At 40.0% G+C, this 23,390-nt stretch overlaps 2 protein-coding genes across 2 annotated transcripts in view; one reads left to right on the top strand and one right to left on the bottom strand.

Moving 5' to 3' along the window:
• Positions 1–1,464: 1,464 nt before the first annotated feature.
• si:ch211-10a23.2 (uncharacterized protein LOC567812 homolog) lies at positions 1,465–11,336 on the bottom strand. The gene is made up of 4 exons (XM_034233410.1): positions 11,229–11,336; positions 10,850–10,935; positions 4,226–4,406; positions 1,465–2,701 (listed from the first exon to the last, which is right to left on the bottom strand). The coding sequence occupies exons 1-4, from the start codon at positions 11,253–11,255 to the stop codon at positions 2,558–2,560; spliced, it is 438 nt and encodes a 145-aa protein (XP_034089301.1). The 5' UTR covers positions 11,256–11,336; the 3' UTR covers positions 1,465–2,557.
• A 1,216-nt stretch (positions 11,337–12,552) lies between these two features.
• The window catches only part of zfyve26 (zinc finger, FYVE domain containing 26), a 67,167-nt gene continuing 56,329 nt past the window's right edge, over positions 12,553–23,390 (top strand). Inside the window, 9 exon segments of the mRNA XM_034233403.1 lie at positions 12,553–12,671; positions 14,955–15,237; positions 15,750–15,825; positions 17,046–17,132; positions 17,347–17,496; positions 19,000–19,336; positions 21,477–21,601; positions 22,701–22,865; positions 22,952–23,040. Of these exon segments, the coding sequence (XP_034089294.1) occupies positions 15,047–15,237; positions 15,750–15,825; positions 17,046–17,132; positions 17,347–17,496; positions 19,000–19,336; positions 21,477–21,601; positions 22,701–22,865; positions 22,952–23,040 (1,220 nt within the window). The 5' untranslated portion in view covers positions 12,553–12,671; positions 14,955–15,046.

Raw genomic sequence — 23,390 nt, 5'->3', positions numbered from 1 at the left:
AACCATAAATCATTTGACATTTATTCTCCACTATTTAAACAAATAAATAACTCCAGAAACCAGTGTTGAAAAGGAGATTACTTTTTTTAATGTTTTTTGCTCCACTAATGGGGCGAAGCCTGCGAGAGCTAGTTCAGGCAGTCAACTCGAGCACCTATGCTGCATTCATACATAACGCCCCTTGCCACTCTACAACCAACCAAACAGAGTCTCCTTAATATGCCGCTCTATTGAACCTGCCAGATCTCTCTCCATGCATTGCTTGCTGCTGCTTTGCTGCAGCTACTTCCACGTCGCTGCGGCTTGCCTGCCCCACCACCACCCCAGCGTCCACCCCAGCTTCCATCCCAGCTTCCATCCCAGCTTCCACCCCAGCTTCCACCCCAGCTTCCACCCCAGCTTCCATCCCAGCTTCCACCCCAGCGTCCACCCCAGCTTCCATCCCAGCTTCCACCCCAGCGTCCACCCCAGCTTCCACCCCAGCGTCCACCCCAGCGTCCACCCCAGCGTCCACCCCAGCTTCCACCCCAGCTTCCATCCCAGCTTCCACCCCAGCTTCCACCCCAGCTTCCAACCCAGCGTCCACCCCAGCTTCCATCCCAGCTTCCACCCCAGCGTCCACCCCAGCGTCCACCCCAGCTTCCACCCCAGCGTCCACCCAGCTTCCAACCCAGCGTCCACCCCAGCTTCCACCCCAGCGTCCACCCCAGCTTCCACCCCAGCTTCCACCCCAGCGTCCACCCAGCTTCCAACCCAGCGTCCACCCCAGCTTCCACCCCAGCGTCCACCCCAGCTTCCACCCCAGCTTCCACCTGTAGGCTCGGGGGGTTAGTTATTTATCATCACTCATCGTGCTTTGTATATCTGTGGAGCGATGAGGCCCGAGCCTAGACGCCTAACTCAACTATATGCTGCTTCTAATAAACATGTTAAAGAAACACGTGAGTTGTCTGACTGAAATATTATTTATGACAGCTGTATTTATTAATTTCCAGATGAACAGTTTTACCTAAAACAACATGTTATATAAATGTAATGTAATATGAAAATATACTTACAAAACGCATTAATGTCACGGAGTTCAAGAAATGCTTCAAAATTGCACGGACATGTAGTTTAAATGTCCTTCTAAATGGCATTAATAAAGTCTTAAATCCAACTTTCCTTAAGCTGTATAGGAGCTCTAACCCTGCAGGAACCCTCAGTGGAATATTTGTTATAGTTTGATGTTGTACATTTCTGTCAGCAAATGACCTGACACGCGGAAAAGGTGCAGGCAGAGACAAGAAAAGCCTCAGGAGATATTTATCACAATCACAGACAGGCACTCCCACTCTCCAACCAAGCCCAGACTGCATCTGCATGACTCAGATTACAGCATGATTCCAGTTGAAATCATGAGTGACACCTCAGAAATCTATGACGCTGCACAGTGAGTGAACAACAAAGCAGAAAAACAACAAAATAAATCAACAAAAGGTGATTTATTGGCGTGAAGTCAATATGAAACATTCATTTAAAAAGTGCTAAGGGTTAAAGAAAAGTACACACAGCTTTGCAAAAGTGATAATGATCCAATAATAAAAAGTACTAATGTATACAGTATCCAGAGCCGGTTATATATCAAATGGGAAACCTACAACAAATGCACTTTTGGAAATTAATCATACAGCAGTTTTAGGAAATTATCAGGGCTTCTTTTTTGTAACTGTGTGTATCACTAACATGCACTAAGGCTAAATTACAATATTATTATGACACCTGTTACAGAACTCGTTTGGGCACAGAGTTACAATCAGTCCAGAAACGTTCATCGTCATGCAGGCGCTCGTAAACGTAAGTGCTTTCAGAGTTTAACCCCAGAGAAATCCATTTTTGGATTTAAAGTTAAACGCATGATGACCACATGTGAATATTTTTTTTAGATGTGACCAAAAGTGAATGCATTTTTGGTGGAATTTTGAGATCAAAGTCGGAATTATGTGAAAAAAAGTTAGGATTCCTGGAAGAATTCAGATTTTCTCCCAAATTCTGACTTTTTTTTCAGATTTCTAGGATTCAGTGTGAAGAAATGTTCCCAGTATTCAGACTTTTTTTCCACAAGATTCAATTATTTTCTCGGAATTCAGGATTTGATCTCAGATTTCTGAATTTCTCTGAATTGAATTGGGTTTTTAATCTCAGAATTCTGACTTTTTTTCTCAAAATGTTGATTTTTTTACTCAGAAAGTTGACTTTAAAAACAGAATTTTGACTGTAATCTCTGAACTAAAAAAAAAAAAAATCCCTTTTGGTCATATCTTTTGAAAAATGCACGTGTCCCTAATCATTTTTAATCAGGAAAGGGGGAAATATATTTCAGTTTAGAGCACGAATCACATTCCTCAGTCTGTTTTAAGACATTCAGTCGTTAAGTCCCTGACAGGTAATCTAGTGAAGGCACTTTTACACGTGATTACGAGGCAGGTGTCACTTTGTTTTTCCCATAAAGGGCTAATTTTTCACTCCAAAAAGTCGCTAAATGTATGTTTACTGTCCTCATTCTTCTTCGTTAGTGCTAAGCCACCTTGGTGAGCTGCAGGTCTCCGGAGACGTGTAAGGCGGTGAGGGAGGCGAGCGGGAGGGCACGGTGGGTGAAACCACACAGAGGCTGGCCGTCTATTAAAATACGAAACTGCTGGTGCTCACACACAATCTCCATCTGAAGAAAAGGGAAGAGCGGAGAATATTTATTTATTTGAACATTAATCAACATTTCTGTAAATGTGCCAGAGTTAGCACAGAGGCTATTTTTCATCTGTAGTCCCTGGACAGATTTTTTAAGTCACCCTAAAGAAAAAAAAAGTAAATACAATAAAATAAAAACATGCAACATACAGTACTGGAAATGTTGATAAAAAGACAAAACAGAACAACAAAACAAAACAAATACAACAAAAAGAACATATTAAAACACAGGCAGTGTAGACAGATTGTGTCAGTGTTGGCAGAGCTGATTCCTCACTAACAATGTTTTAATTGGGAAAAAAACGATCAGATCAGGTTTACACACACAAGGCATTACAATAATAGCTTAAGTATATTGAATTGCTAGAGGAAGAAGTTGTAAGCTGTTTTGCAATATTTTATTTGCCATATTTATTGTATATTCCATTGTTGAAGTAGGTATTATCTTAACCTCTGTTCAATGCATTAATGCAACACTGACAGGGATCATTCTGCATAATGAGTACTTCACCTTTTGATACTTTAAGTGCATTGGTTCAGAGGTGGGAGAAGAACTCAGATCTTGTACTTGAGTAAAAGTAGAAGTACCAGAGTGTAGGAATACTCTGTTACAGTAAAAGTCCTGCATTCAAAATGTTCCTCAAGTAAAAGTAGAAAAGTATTCTCATCAAAATATAGTGAAAGTAGCGACAGTAAAAGCAGTCATTGTGCACATTGGTCCATTTCAGAATAATATATATGATGTGTTTTATAATGATTGATCATGAAAGTGTTCTCAAAGCTGGTGAAGGTGCAGCTGTTTGAATGACTTTGTATACTGCAGGGTAGCTGGTGGATTTACTCCAGGTGGAACTAAAGTCTGATTCAACACTTGATTATATTTCACATCATTCATCCACATCTGTAAAGTAACTAAAGGGATTAAATACATGTAGTGGAGTAATTAACCTTTACCTCTGAATTGTAGGAGAAGTATGAAGTAGCATAATATGGAAATACTCAAGTACTGTACTTAAAGGTGGGGTAGGTCATTTTGAAACCAGCTCGAGTGCGCTAGAATTTGAAAATACACAACCGGAAAAAATCTGCCACTTCCTTACAGAGCCCCTCCTCCAACACACACGAACGCGCACATGACCAATGAGGGCACGAGATAAGTTAGTGCACAGATGGAAGGCTGACAGGCAGGTAGGCCATCCAGTTACTTTAGCCGGGCCGGCTCAGATGATTGGTCGAGCTTTTTACAGCGCTTCCACAGATGACATTTTTTTATGGATTTTTTGTCAAAGCACTTCAGATATTCATTGCGATCGGGATGTTAAGAGCATTCCATGGAATATAACAAAAAGTGTATCTCGAGCCGGTTTCTCAAACTTACCTACCCCACCTTTAAGTACCTAAACATTGTACTTAGGTACAGTACTTGGGTATATGTACTTAGTTACTTTACACCTGCCATTACTTAGGCTTGTACAAATATCAGAGGTTATAAACGTACCTTGAAGGATTCTCCGGCTGCAAAGGGAAAGTATGAAAGTGTAGTTTCAGGCCGTCCCCACTTCCCGGCCACACGAGCGTTTCTCTGCACGGTCTTCTCCGTGAAGCTCACCTTCAGCTGGAGACCCACATCCGCCTCCTCCTCTTCCTCCTGAGGAGCGCAGGACAGAACCACCTCCATGCTGCAGGGAAGGAAAACAGAACATTGCATTTAAGAAAAATGTGGATTCTCTGTAGAACAGTGACATCTTCTGGTGTAAATCACAGCTGTTTACATTAATAAGGCATTCACTTGAAAGAGGCACTATTCAGCTTTTGGGGGTTTTCCCTCTCCTGTAGTGTGTTCTAAAGGTTTTAGTGCATGTAAATGGTCTGTAGAGGCTAAAATCCCTGTGTTCCGTCCATAGGGAGTTTCTCTCCCACACACCCACTGCCTGAAACTGATATACACCTGAACATCAGCAGGAGAGGACTCTTTAAAGTAGAGACACTACATACTGATATACACCTGAACATCAGCAGGAGAGGACTCTTTAAAGTAGAGACACTACATACTGATATACACCTGAACATCAGCAGGAGAGGACTCTTTAAAGTAGAGACACTACATACTGATATACACCTGAACATCAGCAGGAGAGGACTCTTTAAAGTAGAGACACTACATACTGATATACACCTGAACATCAGCAGGAGAGGACTCTTTAAAGTAGAGACACTACACACTGATATACACCTGAACATCAGCAGGAGAGGACTCTTTAAAGTAGAGACACTACATATTGATATACACCTGAACATCAGCAGGAGAGGACTCTTTAAAGTAGAGACACTACACACTGATATACACCTGAACATCAGCAGGAGAGGACTCTTTAAAGTAGAGACACTGCATACTGATATACACCTGAACATCAGCAGGAGAGCACTCTTTAAAGTAGAGACACTGCATACTGATATACACCTGAACATCAGCAGGAGAGGACTCTTTAAAGTAGAGACACTACATGCTGATATACACCTGAACATCAGCAGGAGAGGACTCTTTAAAGTAGAGACACTGCATACTGATATACACCTGAACATCAGCAGGAGAGGACTCTTTAAAGTAGAGACACTACATACTGATATACACCTGAACATCAGCAGGAGAGGACTCTTTAAAGTAGAGACACTACATACTGATATACACCTGAACATCAGCAGGAGAGCACTCTTTAAAGTAGAGACACTGCATACGGATATACACCTGAACATCAGCAGGAGAGGACTCTTTAAAGTAGAGACACTACATACTGATATACACCTGAACATCAGCAGGAGAGGACTCTTTAAAGTAGAGACACTACATACTGATATACACCTGAACATCAGCAGGAGAGCACTCTTTAAAGTAGAGACACTGCATACTGATATACACCTGAACATCAGCAGGAGAGGACTCTTTAAAGTAGAGACACTACATACTGATATACACCTGAACATCAGCAGGAGAGCACTCTTTAAAGTAGAGACACTGCATACGGATATACACCTGAACATCAGCAGGAGAGGACTCTTTAAAGTAGAGACACTACATACTGATATACACCTGAACATCAGCAGGAGAGGACTCTTTAAAGTAGAGACACTACATACTGATATACACCTGAACATCAGCAGGAGAGCACTCTTTAAAGTAGAGACACTGCATACTGATATACACCTGAACATCAGCAGGAGAGGACTCTTTAAAGTAGAGACACTACATACTGATATACACCTGAACATCAGCAGGAGAGGACTCTTTAAAGTAGAGACACTACATACTGATATACACCTGAACATCAGCAGGAGAGGACTCTTTAAAGTAGAGACACTACATACTGATATACACCTGAACATCAGCAGGAGAGGACTCTTTAAAGTAGAGACACTACACACTGATATACACCTGAACATCAGCAGGAGAGGACTCTTTAAAGTAGAGACACTACATATTGATATACACCTGAACATCAGCAGGAGAGGACTCTTTAAAGTAGAGACACTACACACTGATATACACCTGAACATCAGCAGGAGAGCACTCTTTAAAGTAGAGACACTGCATACTGATATACACCTGAACATCAGCAGGAGAGCACTCTTTAAAGTAGAGACACTGCATACTGATATACACCTGAACATCAGCAGGAGAGGACTCTTTAAAGTAGAGACACTACATGCTGATATACACCTGAACATCAGCAGGAGAGGACTCTTTAAAGTAGAGACACTGCATACTGATATACACCTGAACATCAGCAGGAGAGGACTCTTTAAAGTAGAGACACTACATACTGATATACACCTGAACATCAGCAGGAGAGGACTCTTTAAAGTAGAGACACTACATACTGATATACACCTGAACATCAGCAGGAGAGCACTCTTTAAAGTAGAGACACTGCATACGGATATACACCTGAACATCAGCAGGAGAGGACTCTTTAAAGTAGAGACACTACATACTGATATACACCTGAACATCAGCAGGAGAGGACTCTTTAAAGTAGAGACACTACATACTGATATACACCTGAACATCAGCAGGAGAGGACTCTTTAAAGTAGAGACACTACATACTGATATACACCTGAACATCAGCAGGAGAGGACTCTTTAAAGTAGAGACACTACACACTGATATACACCTGAACATCAGCAGGAGAGGACTCTTTAAAGTAGAGACACTACATATTGATATACACCTGAACATCAGCAGGAGAGGACTCTTTAAAGTAGAGACACTACACACTGATATACACCTGAACATCAGCAGGAGAGGACTCTTTAAAGTAGAGACACTGCATACTGATATACACCTGAACATCAGCAGGAGAGCACTCTTTAAAGTAGAGACACTGCATACTGATATACACCTGAACATCAGCAGGAGAGGACTCTTTAAAGTAGAGACACTACATGCTGATATACACCTGAACATCAGCAGGAGAGGACTCTTTAAAGTAGAGACACTGCATACTGATATACACCTGAACATCAGCAGGAGAGGACTCTTTAAAGTAGAGACACTACATACTGATATACACCTGAACATCAGCAGGAGAGGACTCTTTAAAGTAGAGACACTACATACTGATATACACCTGAACATCAGCAGGAGAGCACTCTTTAAAGTAGAGACACTGCATACGGATATACACCTGAACATCAGCAGGAGAGGACTCTTTAAAGTAGAGACACTACATACTGATATACACCTGAACATCAGCAGGAGAGGACTCTTTAAAGTAGAGACACTACATACTGATATACACCTGAACATCAGCAGGAGAGCACTCTTTAAAGTAGAGACACTGCATACTGATATACACCTGAACATCAGCAGGAGAGGACTCTTTAAAGTAGAGACACTACATACTGATATACACCTGAACATCAGCAGGAGAGCACTCTTTAAAGTAGAGACACTGCATACGGATATACACCTGAACATCAGCAGGAGAGGACTCTTTAAAGTAGAGACACTACATACTGATATACACCTGAACATCAGCAGGAGAGGACTCTTTAAAGTAGATACACTACATACTGACCTGAACATCAGCAGGAGAGCACTCTTTAAAGTAGAGACACTGCATACTAATATACACCTGAACATCAGCTGGAGAGCACTCTTTAAAGTAGAGACACTACATACTGATATACACCTGAACATCAGCAGGAGAGGACTCTTTAAAGTAGAGACACTACATACTGATATACACCTGAACATCAGCAGGAGAGGACTCTTTAAAGTAGAGACACTACATACTGATATACACCTGAACATCAGCAGGAGAGGACTCTTTAAAGTAGAGACACTACACACTGATATACACCTGAACATCAGCAGGAGAGGACTCTTTAAAGTAGAGACACTACATATTGATATACACCTGAACATCAGCAGGAGAGGACTCTTTAAAGTAGAGACACTACACACTGATATACACCTGAACATCAGCAGGAGAGCACTCTTTAAAGTAGAGACACTGCATACTGATATACACCTGAACATCAGCAGGAGAGCACTCTTTAAAGTAGAGACACTACATACTGATATACACCTGAACATCAGCAGGAGAGGACTCTTTAAAGTAGAGACACTACATGCTGATATACACCTGAACATCAGCAGGAGAGGACTCTTTAAAGTAGAGACACTGCATACTGATATACACCTGAACATCAGCAGGAGAGGACTCTTTAAAGTAGAGACACTACATACTGATATACACCTGAACATCAGCAGGAGAGGACTCTTTAAAGTAGAGACACTACATACTGATATACACCTGAACATCAGCAGGAGAGCACTCTTTAAAGTAGAGACACTGCATACGGATATACACCTGAACATCAGCAGGAGAGGACTCTTTAAAGTAGAGACACTACATACTGATATACACCTGAACATCAGCAGGAGAGGACTCTTTAAAGTAGATACACTACATACTGATATACACCTGAACATCAGCAGGAGAGCACTCTTTAAAGTAGAGACACTGCATACTGATATACACCTGAACATCAGCAGGAGAGGACTCTTTAAAGTAGAGACACTACATACTGATATACACCTGAACATCAGCAGGAGAGCACTCTTTAAAGTAGAGACACTGCATACGGATATACACCTGAACATCAGCAGGAGAGGACTCTTTAAAGTAGAGACACTACATACTGATATACACCTGAACATCAGCAGGAGAGGACTCTTTAAAGTAGAGACACTACATACTGATATACACCTGAACATCAGCAGGAGAGCACTCTTTAAAGTAGAGACACTGCATACTGATATACACCTGAACATCAGCAGGAGAGGACTCTTTAAAGTAGAGACACTACATACTGATATACACCTGAACATCAGCAGGAGAGCACTCTTTAAAGTAGAGACACATGCATACTGATATACACCTGAACATCAGCAGGAGAGGACTCTTTAAAGTAGAGACACTACATACTGATATACACCTGAACATCAGCAGGAGAGGACTCTTTAAAGTAGAGACACTACATACTGATATACACCTGAACATCAGCAGGAGAGGACTCTTTAAAGTAGAGACACAACATACTGATATACACCTGAACATCAGCAGGAGAGGACTCTTTAAAGTAGAGACACTACATGCTGATATACACCTGAACATCAGCAGGAGAGCACTCTTTAAAGTAGAGACACTGCATACTGATATACACCTGAACATCAGCAGGAGAGGACTCTTTAAAGTAGAGACACTACATACTGATATACACCTGAACATCAGCAGGAGAGGACTCTTTAAAGTAGAGACACTACATACTGATATACACCTGAACATCAGCAGGAGAGGACTCTTTAAAGTAGAGACACTACATACTGATATACACCTGAACATCAGCAGGAGAGGACTCTTTAAAGTAGAGACACTGCATACTGATATACACCTGAACATCAGCAGGAGAGGACTCTTTAAAGTAGAAGACAAAATAACAAAATGACTGTTTAATAAAAAAGCATTTTAAATCTTTTTTTTCGCAGAAGATCGTGTAATTCTGGGTAAATTGTTGGTCAGATGCATCTGATTTGAACTTGATCCGAGTACCAAGATGATAAAGCACAAGTTTTTTGCAACACATGATTAAATAATCTCTTATTAGAAAGAGAAATACAATGCAGATGAAATGCTTGTCATGTTAAATAAAGTGTTCAGGGAAATGGCCTGAAGACTACTTGTCCTTAAAACCCTCCTGATGTTTCTGCAGCTATAAATAAGTGTCTTGACATAGAAAAAGTTCTGCATCAGAGTTCATTTTAGGACTGTTTATTTTGTGCAGCCTCACTGCCATCATTTACTGGATTCTTTGACTGATGACTGAATGAGTAATGAGCCGACTGATGTTATCAACTAAATATATCCCAGTGTGACTCTTTAGGTTTCATGGGATTTTGCAGATTTCCCACCACATCCACATACTTAACTATAATTAGGAAACACACTGGCACTACAGAGAGTCTTTTCCAAACGGGACATATATCTGGTGGTTGGCACATGCAACTAAAACACAGCTGACAGCGCTGTACAATTCAGATTGAATAGAAAGTCAGTAACTTACTTCACCTTTCAAGAAAGTAAAAAATGAAATACTGCAGTCAACAAATCTCCATTACAAGTCAAAGTTATTTATTTAAAAGTACATAAGTATTATCAACTAAATAAAAAAGTACTCAGTATGCAGAATGGCTCTTTTCACAGAATGCTATTACATTATTATTGAATATTATACTATTCTGTTATTGTCAAATACATAGGTACATCATGTAAGAACATTTTAATGTTTGTCAATTTGGAGCTAATTCTATATTACTTTTTTAATACTGTGTAATAAATCCAGAGGGGACATACCAAGTAAATGCATGTATTATAACAGGAATACATCGAAATACTCAAACACCTCAAGTGTAATTATACGTAATTAATCACAAAACTTGAGTACATGTACTTTCCACCACTTGAATCTGCTGCCACGTCATGCAACAGTAGGCCATATCAATAATGCAGAATCCGGTTTTTTTTGTTGCAAAAAGGAAAACAGGTGTGTGCACTCACCTCTTGGGTTTACAGTTAATAATTCCCATAACGACCAGCTTCATTGAAGGCCGCATGCCTCCCTTTATCTCTCCGCTGTACTCCCCCTGCCAAACAAAAGAGATGTTAGAAAGACATCTCACACAGGGAGAGGCCCACCGATCAAAATCACTTTTAATATCGCATGCTGTTGCTTCATCATGCAGCATGCTGGTGTTTTAATCTGCAGAATAAAGCACAGCCACCGATGGGAACAAAAGCTCCATTGATGCACATCTTTAACAGTGACTCAGCTGCACTAAACTGCCTGTATTTCCTCCAGTAAGTCACATATCCTACATTCAATAAATACTTTTTGCAGACATGTTATAACACGCATGATACTGAGCTAAATACGTACATTTTCTTTCTTGTCCTGTTCTTCCATTCCACTCAGGGCGTGATGCAGTGTGGAGGTTTGCAGCCGTGATGCCAACTGAGACTCTGGATAATAGACCCCGCCTGCTCCACGTTGTCATAGAGACTGGCTCCCAAATTGGCATTGATAATGGAGGGGAGACAGGAAGGGGGATATATTACAGGCTGCAAATGCATGATGTGCCAATTCAATTATGATTATGTGGATGGAAAGTGGGCTAAAGATGATTTTAAACACTGATGTGCATGAGTGGGTTCATCATTTTTCTGCATGTTAATGCTACTTCGTTGCTGCTTTCAGTCTGCAGTGAGCGTGCTTCACATGTTGTATCGTACACCGTAACCTTCACCTGATGCTGCCTTCACTGGTCACAGTAAACCTCGTAAACTGGTACCTTAATATTACTTCAGAAAGTACAATTTGACCCTGCCAGTAGATTACTGTATTTTTCTCCTCCTTAAATAAAAGTAGAAGTACTCAAATATTTGTACTTGAGTAAAAGTAGAAGTACTCAGATCTTGTACTTGAGTAAAAGTAGAAGTACCAGAGTGTAGGAATACTCTGTTACAGTCAAAGTCCTGCATTCAAAATGTTCCTCAAGTAAAAGTAGAAAAGTATTATCATCAAAATATAGTGAAAGTAGCGACAGTAAAAGTAGTCATTGTGCAGATTGGTCCATTTCAGAATAATATATATGATGTGTTTTATAAAGATTGATCATGAAAGTGTTCTCAAAGCTGGTAAAGGTGCAGCTAGTTTGAATGAGTTTGTATACTGCAGGGTAGCTTGTGAATTTACTCCAGGTGGAACTAAAGTCTGATTTAACACTTGATTATATTTCACATCATTCATCCAGATCTGTAAAGTAACTAAATGTATACACCGTTTACCTCTGAACTGTAGTGGAGTAGAAGTACAAAGTAGCTTAACATGGAAATACTCAAGTAAAGTACAAGTACATCAGAATGGTACTTAAGTACTGTACTTGAGTAAATGTACTTCCATCTCTGCTTAAGTAAGATTTGAATGAAGGAATTTATATCCGTGATTTTGGCATTACAATTTGTACCTAATTCTATAACATTTAACAAATAAATAAAATGTAAAATATATTCTTCGAAATACAGTGCATTTTTTATACTCCTACCGACATCTGTTTGTCAAATTAAATACAACTCAGATGTTATACACCGTTTGTTTTGTGTCCTCCTGTTTGGATCGCGGTGTTTCCGACAGTCCCTAAAAGCAGCAGGAGCAGAAGAAAACGCCCACCTCGTGCCAACCTTTGACCAATCGGGGTTCGACAATCAGCTGATTTGGTCACATGACCTTCGCTAACATGCAGCTAGCCTCCTAGCACAACAGCAGAGATAGCAGGAGTGTAAATAGTCCTCCGTTTTGGGGCAAAACGACACAAAGAAATGAGTAAGTAACTTTATTAAATACTCGCTAACTTGTTCATGATGTGTGTGTGTTTCTAAAGTCTGTTAAGGATGTTAGCTAACTTAATGTTTCGCATTCAGCCAGTCAGCAAGAATGTAAGCTAATGCTAATGCTATCCTGTGACAGCTGTCAAATCTGAGAAGAAACGATAAATATTGACATTTTAGAAGTGTATTTCACTAAATAGTTAAAGTCACTACAGCAGCTCACTAGACATCTATTATTATTTATTTTGTATCTTGCGTTATTTGTTTGCACAGGCAATTAAAGGTACAGATGAAAAACAAGACATACATTGGGTTAAATAAAAAAATGTGTCGATCGATGTGTTTTTTATTGACTTTCAACATCCTCTAGTTCAATAAAATGAGTTTCAAATATTCTATGCATAGGCTTACATTCTGTATTATGTTTGTTTGCCTCTGTAATCATGTATTACATTTACAAAGCAAACCTATATTAGAGATTTTGAAGCTGAAAGTGTCGAAAAATATGTGTGTTTGTCAAATTCTGTATACATAAAGGTGTTAGGTAATGATCAAATATAATCAAGTATGCTGTAAAACATGTACATGTACTGCATTACTGTAATAATTGGAGGAAATGTAAAATCAAACACTACACACGTTATATTGTTTACTACTGCGAAACAGGACTTATTGTGTGTAGAAGTATAAGGAAATACATTTGAAACTAATCCAACTCGTAAAAGGTATCAAACTTAATGAGAGCTTTAGAATCTGGTTATCCAGAAACAACTTCCTGTTTATTATTATTATATAAAAGGCAAAGATAAGCAGAGAACCAGCTCAATGTGATTTGAGAGGAGTGTCCATGTTTATGAAACAAAGGGTTAGGACAGGGGGGTCAAACTCAAATACACAGTGGGCCAACATTAGAAAATGGGTACTAGTGGAGGGCCGGACTGGTTCAATGTTTATTGCAGAACTTATTGAAATGAACTTATTGCACATATTAAACATGGAACTAACAAAGCTTAAATTATTGCCTATTTAAAAACAACATTAAACATTAAATAATCAGCTGCATTCATTTCTTATGGCTCTATCTGCAGCTTTTCCAGAGTCATTTCTTATGAGTACATTTTCCCACAGGCCAACAACAGCTTCAACAAAACTATTCCCTCAAAGAGAAACCAAACATGCCCTGTTGTCCTGAGAGAGAAAGTGCAGAAGGAAGCATCCATTAAACTCAGTGCTGCTCTGTGATGCTAGTTCAGATACTTGGCATCTCATCTTGGGTGCAAGGTCATCAATGTTTGGGCTCAGGCTCTGAGCGGAGGAGACCCTCAGGATGGAGTGAAGGTGTGCGTGCAATATACCGGCGGGCCAGATCTAATAGGAATTAGAAATTATCCTGCGGGCCGACATTAAATCCACCAAGGGCCTGATTTGGCCCCCGGGCCTTGAGTTTGACACATGTGGGTTAGGATAAAGGAATCATTGCATTTCTGTCAAGGGGCGGAAATCATACATTTTAACTCCAGCCTAAACATTTTAATGCTCTCACAATATAGCCGCTATGTTGTTTTGTTTTCCACTGTGGTGTTGCGAGTATTTATTTGTAACCCTTGTGAATCAATATGATTTAACTGACTTTGGCATTTAATTGAATATATTTATATCATTATTATTTGTTCCTGTCCATTATTTATCTGGTCTTTCCTCCCTAATTCTGTGCATGATTATTTAAGGACAAATAATTAACGATATATATAATTATTGACTTTAAAATCAAATAATCTATGCATTTGTAGCCAACCGAAAAACACCAATCAAATACATATTAATTTGCTTTAACGCTGTAAAACAAAACAAGAATAAAATGCATTAAAAGTGGGTTTATTTAAATTCTACATGAATGTGTTTACGTGTAAAGAATAAAAGAGAGAAAAGGCAGTTGAGTATTTACAACAGTTTTTAAATGAGACCTTTTGAATTGCAAGTGCTTCAAATGGGGCCGGAGGTACCTTGGATTAAAGATTTTGAAGTGACTGTTATTTTGTATATATTGACCTTTTTATTTAGGTCTTAATGTGTGCATATGTATAAATGTGTGTGTGTGTATATAGGATATACATATTTTATATATTTTTGTATTCGGGATTGTGGGAAACGGTATTTCGATCTCTCTGTCTGTACAGTACACACAAACTGAAAGATTGACAATAAAGTTGACTTTTACTTTGATATTGTTCTTATTGTCTCAGAACTTTTTACTTATCTCTTTTTCATGTGAACAAAGCTCCAGTCTCCCCCTGGGCTTCATGGCAGTGACGGAGCGTGTGCACTTGTGACGGCTGAGCGGATTGGAGGAGGGTCTCGGTGACAGTGGTCATGCATCCCTTCGGCTGCGAGGCGGAGACCTCCCTGCAGGAGCTGTTTGAGTATTTTAAGAGATGCCTGCAGCACGGGGAGTGGGAGCTGGCCAACGCCTGCGTCCCTCAGCTGGTCAGCTCCACGGGGGGGCTCTCAGAGAAACTGCGAGACATAATCAAAGCCATCGTCAGCCACCCGTACAACTTAAAGTGAGTCACAGTGCTGCATGTTCACAATCACAAGACATAAGGGTGTTCGTTTTGTGTGCATTTTTTAAATCTAACACGAAGCACTTTTTCCTGGAGCATTGATGAGGGCGATATCATATGCACATTTAGCACGATCAAATACATTTAACTCAACTCATAAAAAGCACTTTTGAGCACTTTTTCCAGGCTCTTGCAGACATTTAAATGGAATTATAAAAACTATTTTTTTTAAAGACCTCCTGTTGTTTACTATATAAGTGTATACAGTAATAATTGTACACTAGTGTAAGTGTAAAATGATAACATGTTTAAGAGCAAATGGTTTTTATTAATCAGGATTTTCAAAAATAAAAACATACATTTAAAAATGATCTTAAAGCCGATCCGGATTGATTTAATTTTGACACCCCTCGTTATTAGGTCTGCTAAAACCCCTAATATTACAATTGTGTGTATACTTTTTTGTTGCTGTATATTATAAGCAACAAAAATAATGACTGTTTATTTTGCAGATGGGAGTCTGTGGGCAGTCCGCACAAACTGGCTTGGTTTTGGCTTCAGGTGTTGGAGAAATGGACAGGCGAGCAGGTAACACTATACAAATATCAATATCAATATATATACAAATCAAGCCCTCTCTCTTTTGTTTTATTTGGTCATGTTAAACTAAAACTATATTTCTGGTATTTGAGTTATCTTATTTGGAAGTAAATCGTTCTTGGAATCAGGAAATCTGTTTTGAAAATGTGCCCTGTGCTTTTTAAAAAGCAGACATGTCGTGCTATGAAACGGTGTGAAAATACTCCTGAAACAGAATCCACACACTGACATGATGCATCTACATATTTACCACTGATGTAGAACAACATATGAGAAAAGAGTAAGAGAGAGCTGCTGCAGTTTCTTTATTGGTTTATCAATTATTGATTCATGCTGTAAATGAGCTTTTTTATCAAGTGTTTTATTTTGCATCTTATTTTCCATTAATTATGGCATTTGTATCCCTTTCTTTTATGTTCATTTTCCTTAAGTTTGAAGCACTTCGAGCTGCATTTCCTGTATTTAAAGGGGACCTATCATGCAAAATGCACTTGTTGATGTCTTTTATACATCAACATGTCCCCCCGGTGTGTCGGGGAACTCACGCAGCGTCAGAAAATAAAACCCTCTCTCTTTTCCTCCGTACCCAAATCTCTAAAAACGGGCAACAACGGAGCTGATCCAGATTTGCGTCCGATATGACGTAATATCTGAAATGTGGACCCACGGCCCAATCAGAAACGTTGCTATCAGAAACAATGCCCGACTGTTTTGGACGTAATATGGTCGGTGTTTACATTAGCATCGCTAACACTCAGAGCTAACCTGTACTGGAGAGCATGTGTGTGAAGAAGCAGGAAGTAAAAAGGAACTCACCTTGTGGTATAACCGGCAAGAGAGAAAGCCTTTGAGCTCCAGACTATTTCAGAGAGAATCCTTGATAATCCATGATATGGCGTTTCATCACGGCAGCATTTAGTTTAGACAGTAGCTGCCGGGTCCCGCATGAGCTCAGAACCTCCTTTTTTTTTTAAAGCTTTATCCCCAAATCAGCACTTTTGAAACAGGAAGTGAAATAGAGAGATATGAGGCATGGCTAGAATGATCTGTTTGGTATTTTGAGCAAAACACTTCATAGACATGTTTTTTATATTTGTATATATCTGAGACCTATGCTATTGCCTAAAGATAGCATGATAGGTGACCTTTAAGATGCTTTACGAATAAAGTTCATATATACAATTGTTGTTGTTTACTGTCCTCTTCAGGTTCCTCCGGACGTCAGGAGAGAGCTGGAGTTCCTGCTGCTCCTGGAGGAACTCGGCTCAGAAAACATACCAGAGACTGTCCTCAAGGTTCTCACCATTTAATAATTTAACAACCGGCGTCTACTGTTGAAAATGAAATAGTAGAAACCAGATAATAAAACGCTTAACCATTTAATTGACTGAGACACAATTGTACTGTGTGTTCGAACCGGCCGAGTGCATGCAGATGATTTCACATGTTGTGTTTTGGGGATTAGCATGACTGTTGAGAGGGTGACTTTAGTCTGACATCTTTTTGCAGGAGTTGCACCGGGCCTTTCTGAACTCGCAGTCGGAGCAAAAACCTCCGGAGGGTCAAAGGTCAACAGACGCCGCGGTCGAGTCCTGCCTGCGGACGTTACTGGAGAAGAAGAAGCCCAGACTCGCCCAGACCTTAGCACATTTCTTACAGGTAAAGATAGACATATTATAACTTTTTAAAGCAACAAAAACTGATTAAAACTTTATAAAGTAATATGCAAAGAGTGGAAATAGAAATGTCTCTTTTATAAACGTGTGTGCATATTCATTTATAAAATCCAAAGCTATAAATATCTTAAAAGACAAAAAGTCCATTCATTAATACCTCACATATAAAGCTTTGTTTATTTATAGAATGTTTATGATCCTTTTCTAATTGAGCTATTAATAATTTTTGTTTTTATTGTTAGCCCTTTTTTTTGTTGCAATCATGGTAAATGAGGAATCCCCTTCATTTGTGTTTCAGGTTAAATAAACATAACTAATTGTATTTATTGGAAGATAGTGTAAGATATGATTAGGTATATGTTGGTTGCATTTACTATAAATTGATTATATGGATGTGAAGATTTAAAAATGGGATTATGTGTAGTGGAAAAATACCAATATGTTTTGTCTATTTGTCCGTTTCCCTACATACGATACGATATACTTACTGTAAGCAATAGCTCACGACAGGCCGTGGTATATGCTTCGCGTCGGTCCAAACCACGCCCCTTAACTGACAGGCAGATCAAAAATAGTCCGTTGTCACCGTTTGAACTAACGTAGCAACGGCAGGAACTGCTTCGATAGCGTTTTTGCGGACCTTTTTTATTACAGATTTGAAAACATCGTTGCTTGCTTTAAAAGTAGCACAATTCATGATGTCAAAGCTTGGGAAGTATCTAGATATCCCTGCCCTAAAGCCAAAGGAACCGCACACTGAATATGTGTCGCCGTTTGATGTCTATGTCTGGACCGCTGCGTAAAAAGGAGGGTTTCTGCCCCGTTACTTCTCCGCTGTTTTCTTGTCCCAGTTCGGCCAAACTGTATACAGTTAAATCGACCGGACTTCTTTCTGCAGATGTGAGCGTCCTTAACGGTCAATACGTCCTTGCTGCAAATTATCCCTTGCATGTTTACATCTTAAGCTTTGTTAGTTAGTTAGTTTCGTAACGGACGTAATGTAACAGTTGTAGCTTTTCTCAGACGCGGAGGGATACTGACTTGTTGTGAAAAGTAACTTCAATTCTACCCGTGATATACGCTCATTATATCACGGCTAAGAACCAATCAGATTGCTTGATTTGACTTGTCCGTTTTATAAGATATACGATACGATATACTTTATTGTCCCCGTAAGGACATTTGTTCTGGACTCCGTCCTGCAGTTCCACATACATGTACATATACAAACATAATAAACAATCAAATACATTCACATATCATCACTCATACACCGTTTGAACAAACACAGACGCACATACTGACAATGGCGACCTGTTGCAAAAAGTACATTTCATTACATGTGAATCCTGTTACGGTCCTTTTGTACTATCTTAAACCTTTCCTTAGAATATTTTATGAATTGTAAGGTGTCCTTGGGTCCTTTGAAAGCTTCAGAATGAATTATTATTATTATTATTGTTATTATTATTTCCCCCTCTCCCAGTGTTCCTCAGAGGAGCGTCCGCTGCAGCTCACCTTCATCCAACACCTGCTGCAGCAGCTGAGGAAACCGGAGTCTCGGCCTGAGAAGGTGGAGCAGTTTGTGGAGGAAATGTACTCTGTGTTGTCCGTGATGCCGTGGAGCTCCAGGAGGGCGGGCGGGGGTCAGCTGGAGGCCCTGTGCGAGGCCCTGTGGGGGGCCAGAGACGGGCCCCTGAAGGAGGAGAGGGTCCTGGGCTCGCTGCTCCGCCCTCAGGGGGACGACCTCGTCTCCGTGTACTGCTCCGTCGCCCTGAGGCTCCAGAGGGACCACCTGCTGAGGAGCGCCCCTCTAACTCAAGGTAGAGTGGAAGACATTTTGATAAACACACACATGTGGATTTTGGAGTTGATTCATCTTTAAAAAATATATATATACACTGAACAAAAATATAAATGCAACACTTTTGTTTTTGCTCCCATTTTTCATGAGATGAACTCAAAGATCTAAAACATTTTCTATATACATATATAGCCGCATGCGGCTCGAGAGCCGCGGGTTGGCCACTCCTGTTCTAGCCAATCAAACCGCTGCTTGTGTGTCAGGGGCGGGAGATTCATGTGATTGGTTGTTGGTCGAGTTTCAGACACGCCCGCCGGCAAGCAACAACGCACGCCGCTGTGTGGACGGGCCGTAAGAATGGAGAAACCAGCTCGAGTGCGCTAGAATTTGAAAGTACACAACCGGAAAAAATCTGCCCCTTCCTCCAGACTTCCTTACAGAGCCCCTCCTCCAACACACACGAACGCGCACATGACCAATGAGGGCACGAGATCAGTTTGTGCACAGATGGAAGGCTGACAGGCAGGTAGGCCATCCAGTTACTTTAGCCGGCTCAGATGATTGGTCGTGCTTTTTACAGCGCTACAGCTTCCACAGATTAGATGTTTTAATGTATTTATTGTCAAAGCATTTAATATATTAATTGCTATCGGGATGTTAAGAGCATTCCATGGAATATAACAACACGTGTTTCTGAAGTGAATTACCGACCCCACCTTTAAGCAGACTGCCCAAAAAATCTGCATGTTCCTATAAATCACTTCCTCCTCAACTGGTTTTTGTTTCACCGATATATAATATTTATAGCCTGAGGTTTTGACTTCTTCAAATGTTGTGATCATCTCTTTTCCTCTTGTATTCACACTTCTCCTTCTGTGGCTTCAAACGCTCAGCAGCTTTTACTTGGTGTCACCGAAGCATGACATCTTCTCTTGCTCTTCTGCAGTTTTGTTAGCGTCAGCATAGATTTAATATTTCAAAAGATCTGTGGGCGAAATTTAGATTTCACAGTTGATAATTCATGTGGCATTTTACACAGTAGTGGTGATTAACTAGTGATTTTGAGCTTGCCTGAATGAATGTAATTATCTATTGTATCTTTTAGTACACATACCTGGTAATTAAAAAACGTTTTTTCTTAGTTTTTATATCAGTTTTAGCAACTTAAACTAAGATATTCACCCTTTTGCGTACTGTTTTTCCCATTTGTCTTTCAGTTGAATCCGCATAGATTGTACATAGGAAGAAAATATGAAAGAAGGCCACAATGAGTGAACACAACATTCATTCAAAAATACAAATAAAAAGGGCGTTAGGGGAGAATTGTGTGCTTGATTTTTTAAATCCCTCCAGCAATTACATGCCCTAAAGTCCTAGGCAAAACTCTCTTATGCATTCTGTTAGGAAAAATCTCACTCGTCCCCGGCTTGAGCTTCAATCTCAGGATCCATGTATTTCTGATCCTCTCCAGAAAGGAAGTAGTCATCACATACAGAGCATCAAGTAGTTCCTCAGTCACAAGATGGAGGAATACCAGTTCTTCTAAGTAATCATACATCCTGTCTTGTACTAAATACTGACTTTTTCTCAAAATTTCAAAATTCTGATTTTTTTCTCAAAATTCTGACTTTTTCTCAAAATTCTGACTTTTTCCTCAAAATCTCAAAATTCTTACTTTTTCTGAATACTTAAAATTGTTAATAATCACTGGTCCCCGTCTTGAGCTTCAACCTCAGGATCCATGTATCTGTGATCCTCTCCAGAATGGAAGTAGTCATCACATACAGAGCATCAACTAGTTCCTGAACAGTGTCCTTCACATGCTGATATCCAAGAGAGGGAGTTACACAGTCACAAGATGGAGGAACAGAAAGCAGTATTCAATGTTTACTTCAGATTAGCTCCACGTCAGAAATGAGCATGCTTGTCATATGTCTCTCTCCATAGAGGCTGAATCATCATGTTAATCACATAGCTATCATATGCCTCAAACAGTCCTGATGCTCTTCTAGGTAATCACACATCCTGTCATGTTCACAGCTACAGTTGGGATACCTTTGTTATCATGTGGACTCTGATATTGGAAGAGGACACTCCCAACACTTTCCCTTTTTCATCAATGTTATGGATCCTCATACTTGTTTCCATCCCTCTCTCAGTGGAGCTTCCTGAAGCGGAGAAGCTGGCCCTCAGTTTGTGTTGCCACAAGGATCGCCCGTCCATCTGGAAGACCATTTACTTCGAGTGCCTGAGCAGTGGGAAGCACTTCCTGGAGCAGGTCTTGGTGAGGAAAACTCTAACTAGCGATACTATTTATACGTTTACAAATACCTACAGTGTGCAGAGTCGTCTTCCAGAACGATCATGACTCCCTAATGAGTCCTGACCGTGACGTTAATCATCATGTTGGCTAATAGTTCCCATGCCATTACATGCCATTACATTACATGTCATTTGTTAGACGCTTTTATCCAAAGCGACAATACTGTGGACAATCCCCACAGGAGCAATTTGGGGTGAAGTGTCTCAGGGACACAACGACATGCTGACTGCAGTGGGACTCGAACTTGCAATGTTTGCATAATGTTTAGTCAGCCAAGGTTACAGCTTTGATTTGAATTGTTATTCGATTAGATTTATTTCTAATGTGTAAAACAATAATACAAAAACTTAAAGGTAGGGTAGGTAAGAACGGAGAAACCAGCTCGAGTGCGCTAGAATTTGAAAATACGCAACCGCAAAAAACCTGCTCCTTCCTTCAGACTTCCTCACAGAGCCCCTCCTCCAACACACACGAACGTGCACATGACCAATGAGGGCACGAGATCAGTTTGTGCACAGATGGAAGGCTGACAGGCAGGTAGGCCATCCAGTTACTTTAGCCGGGCCGGCTCAGATGATTGGTCGAGCTTTTTACAGCACCACGGCTTCCACAGATGAAATATTTGTATGTATTTATTGTCAAAGCATTTAATTTATTCATTGCTATCGGGATGTTAAGAGCATTCCATGGAATATAACAAGTGTTTCTGAAGTGAATTACATACCCCACCTTTAACATGAGAATTATTATACAATACAACATCAAGCAGTGTCAAATTGATATACAAAAAATATTATTGATTCTAAGTTATGTATAAATAATACTTTGCTTTAATACTACATTTTGTGAAATTCTCTATGTATATAATATTTATTTGTAGATATAAGAGAAGAGAAAAGATGCCAAGTCAGGGGATAATTTGTTCGATGTGTTTGTCACTACCAGCTTCACCTTTTCACATTGAAATTCATCATGTGAGCCATTTGCTGTTTTGGCAGTATGAGCATTTGCTGCCTAGTGAGGAAATTGAATAATGTAATCATTTGGTTCCTTCCTGCAGATCACGGCTCTGGACCTGATCAAACACGAGGAGTTTTCTGCGCTGAGAGATTTACTTCAGCTGGAGTTTCAGCCTCTCTCTCGCCTGCTGTTGCTCCTGGGATGGACGCAGTGTCGCAGCCTGAGCGCCGCCCAAACGCTGCTCAGCGTCCTGCACCGAGAGCAGGTCAGACGTCTGATAAAACCTCCACAAATACAGATCATTTACAGCTTAATAATGTGATTAACTTATCCTCAAACCCTCTGTCTCAGGCTGCAGCCAATGACTCCGTTCTGCAGGAGTTTTCCAACCTGTTGTCCTCTCAGCTTGGAGTCCTTGAATGGTGTAAAAACAACAATCCGTAAGCATTTGTGTTTTTATTTTTTAAGCTTGACTGCATCCATCTTACTTTGTATTTATTTGTAAACCCTTGTGCATCCCTATTTAAAATGTCCTTAGAGGAAAATATGTCTGTGGAAAAGGTCTGCCACATTTCAATAGTACTCTTATTTATTTTCCAATTTTAGTCCTGATTATAGAAACCAATAATAATAATTTCAATTTTTATAGCGCCTTTCAAGAGACCCAAGGACGCTTTACAATAGGAAACAAAACAACAAAATAATAATAGTCACACAGATACACAGGTTAAAAATAACAGGTTGCTGGGTACTGCATTTTAGCTGAGGCCAAAGGCCCGAGTGATGCATT

This window comes from Gymnodraco acuticeps, unplaced genomic scaffold, assembly GCF_902827175.1.
Source record: "Gymnodraco acuticeps unplaced genomic scaffold, fGymAcu1.1, whole genome shotgun sequence".
In the NCBI taxonomy this organism is placed as follows: Eukaryota; Metazoa; Chordata; class Actinopteri; order Perciformes; family Bathydraconidae; genus Gymnodraco; species Gymnodraco acuticeps.
This window is presented reverse-complemented; position numbering and strand designations above follow the sequence as displayed.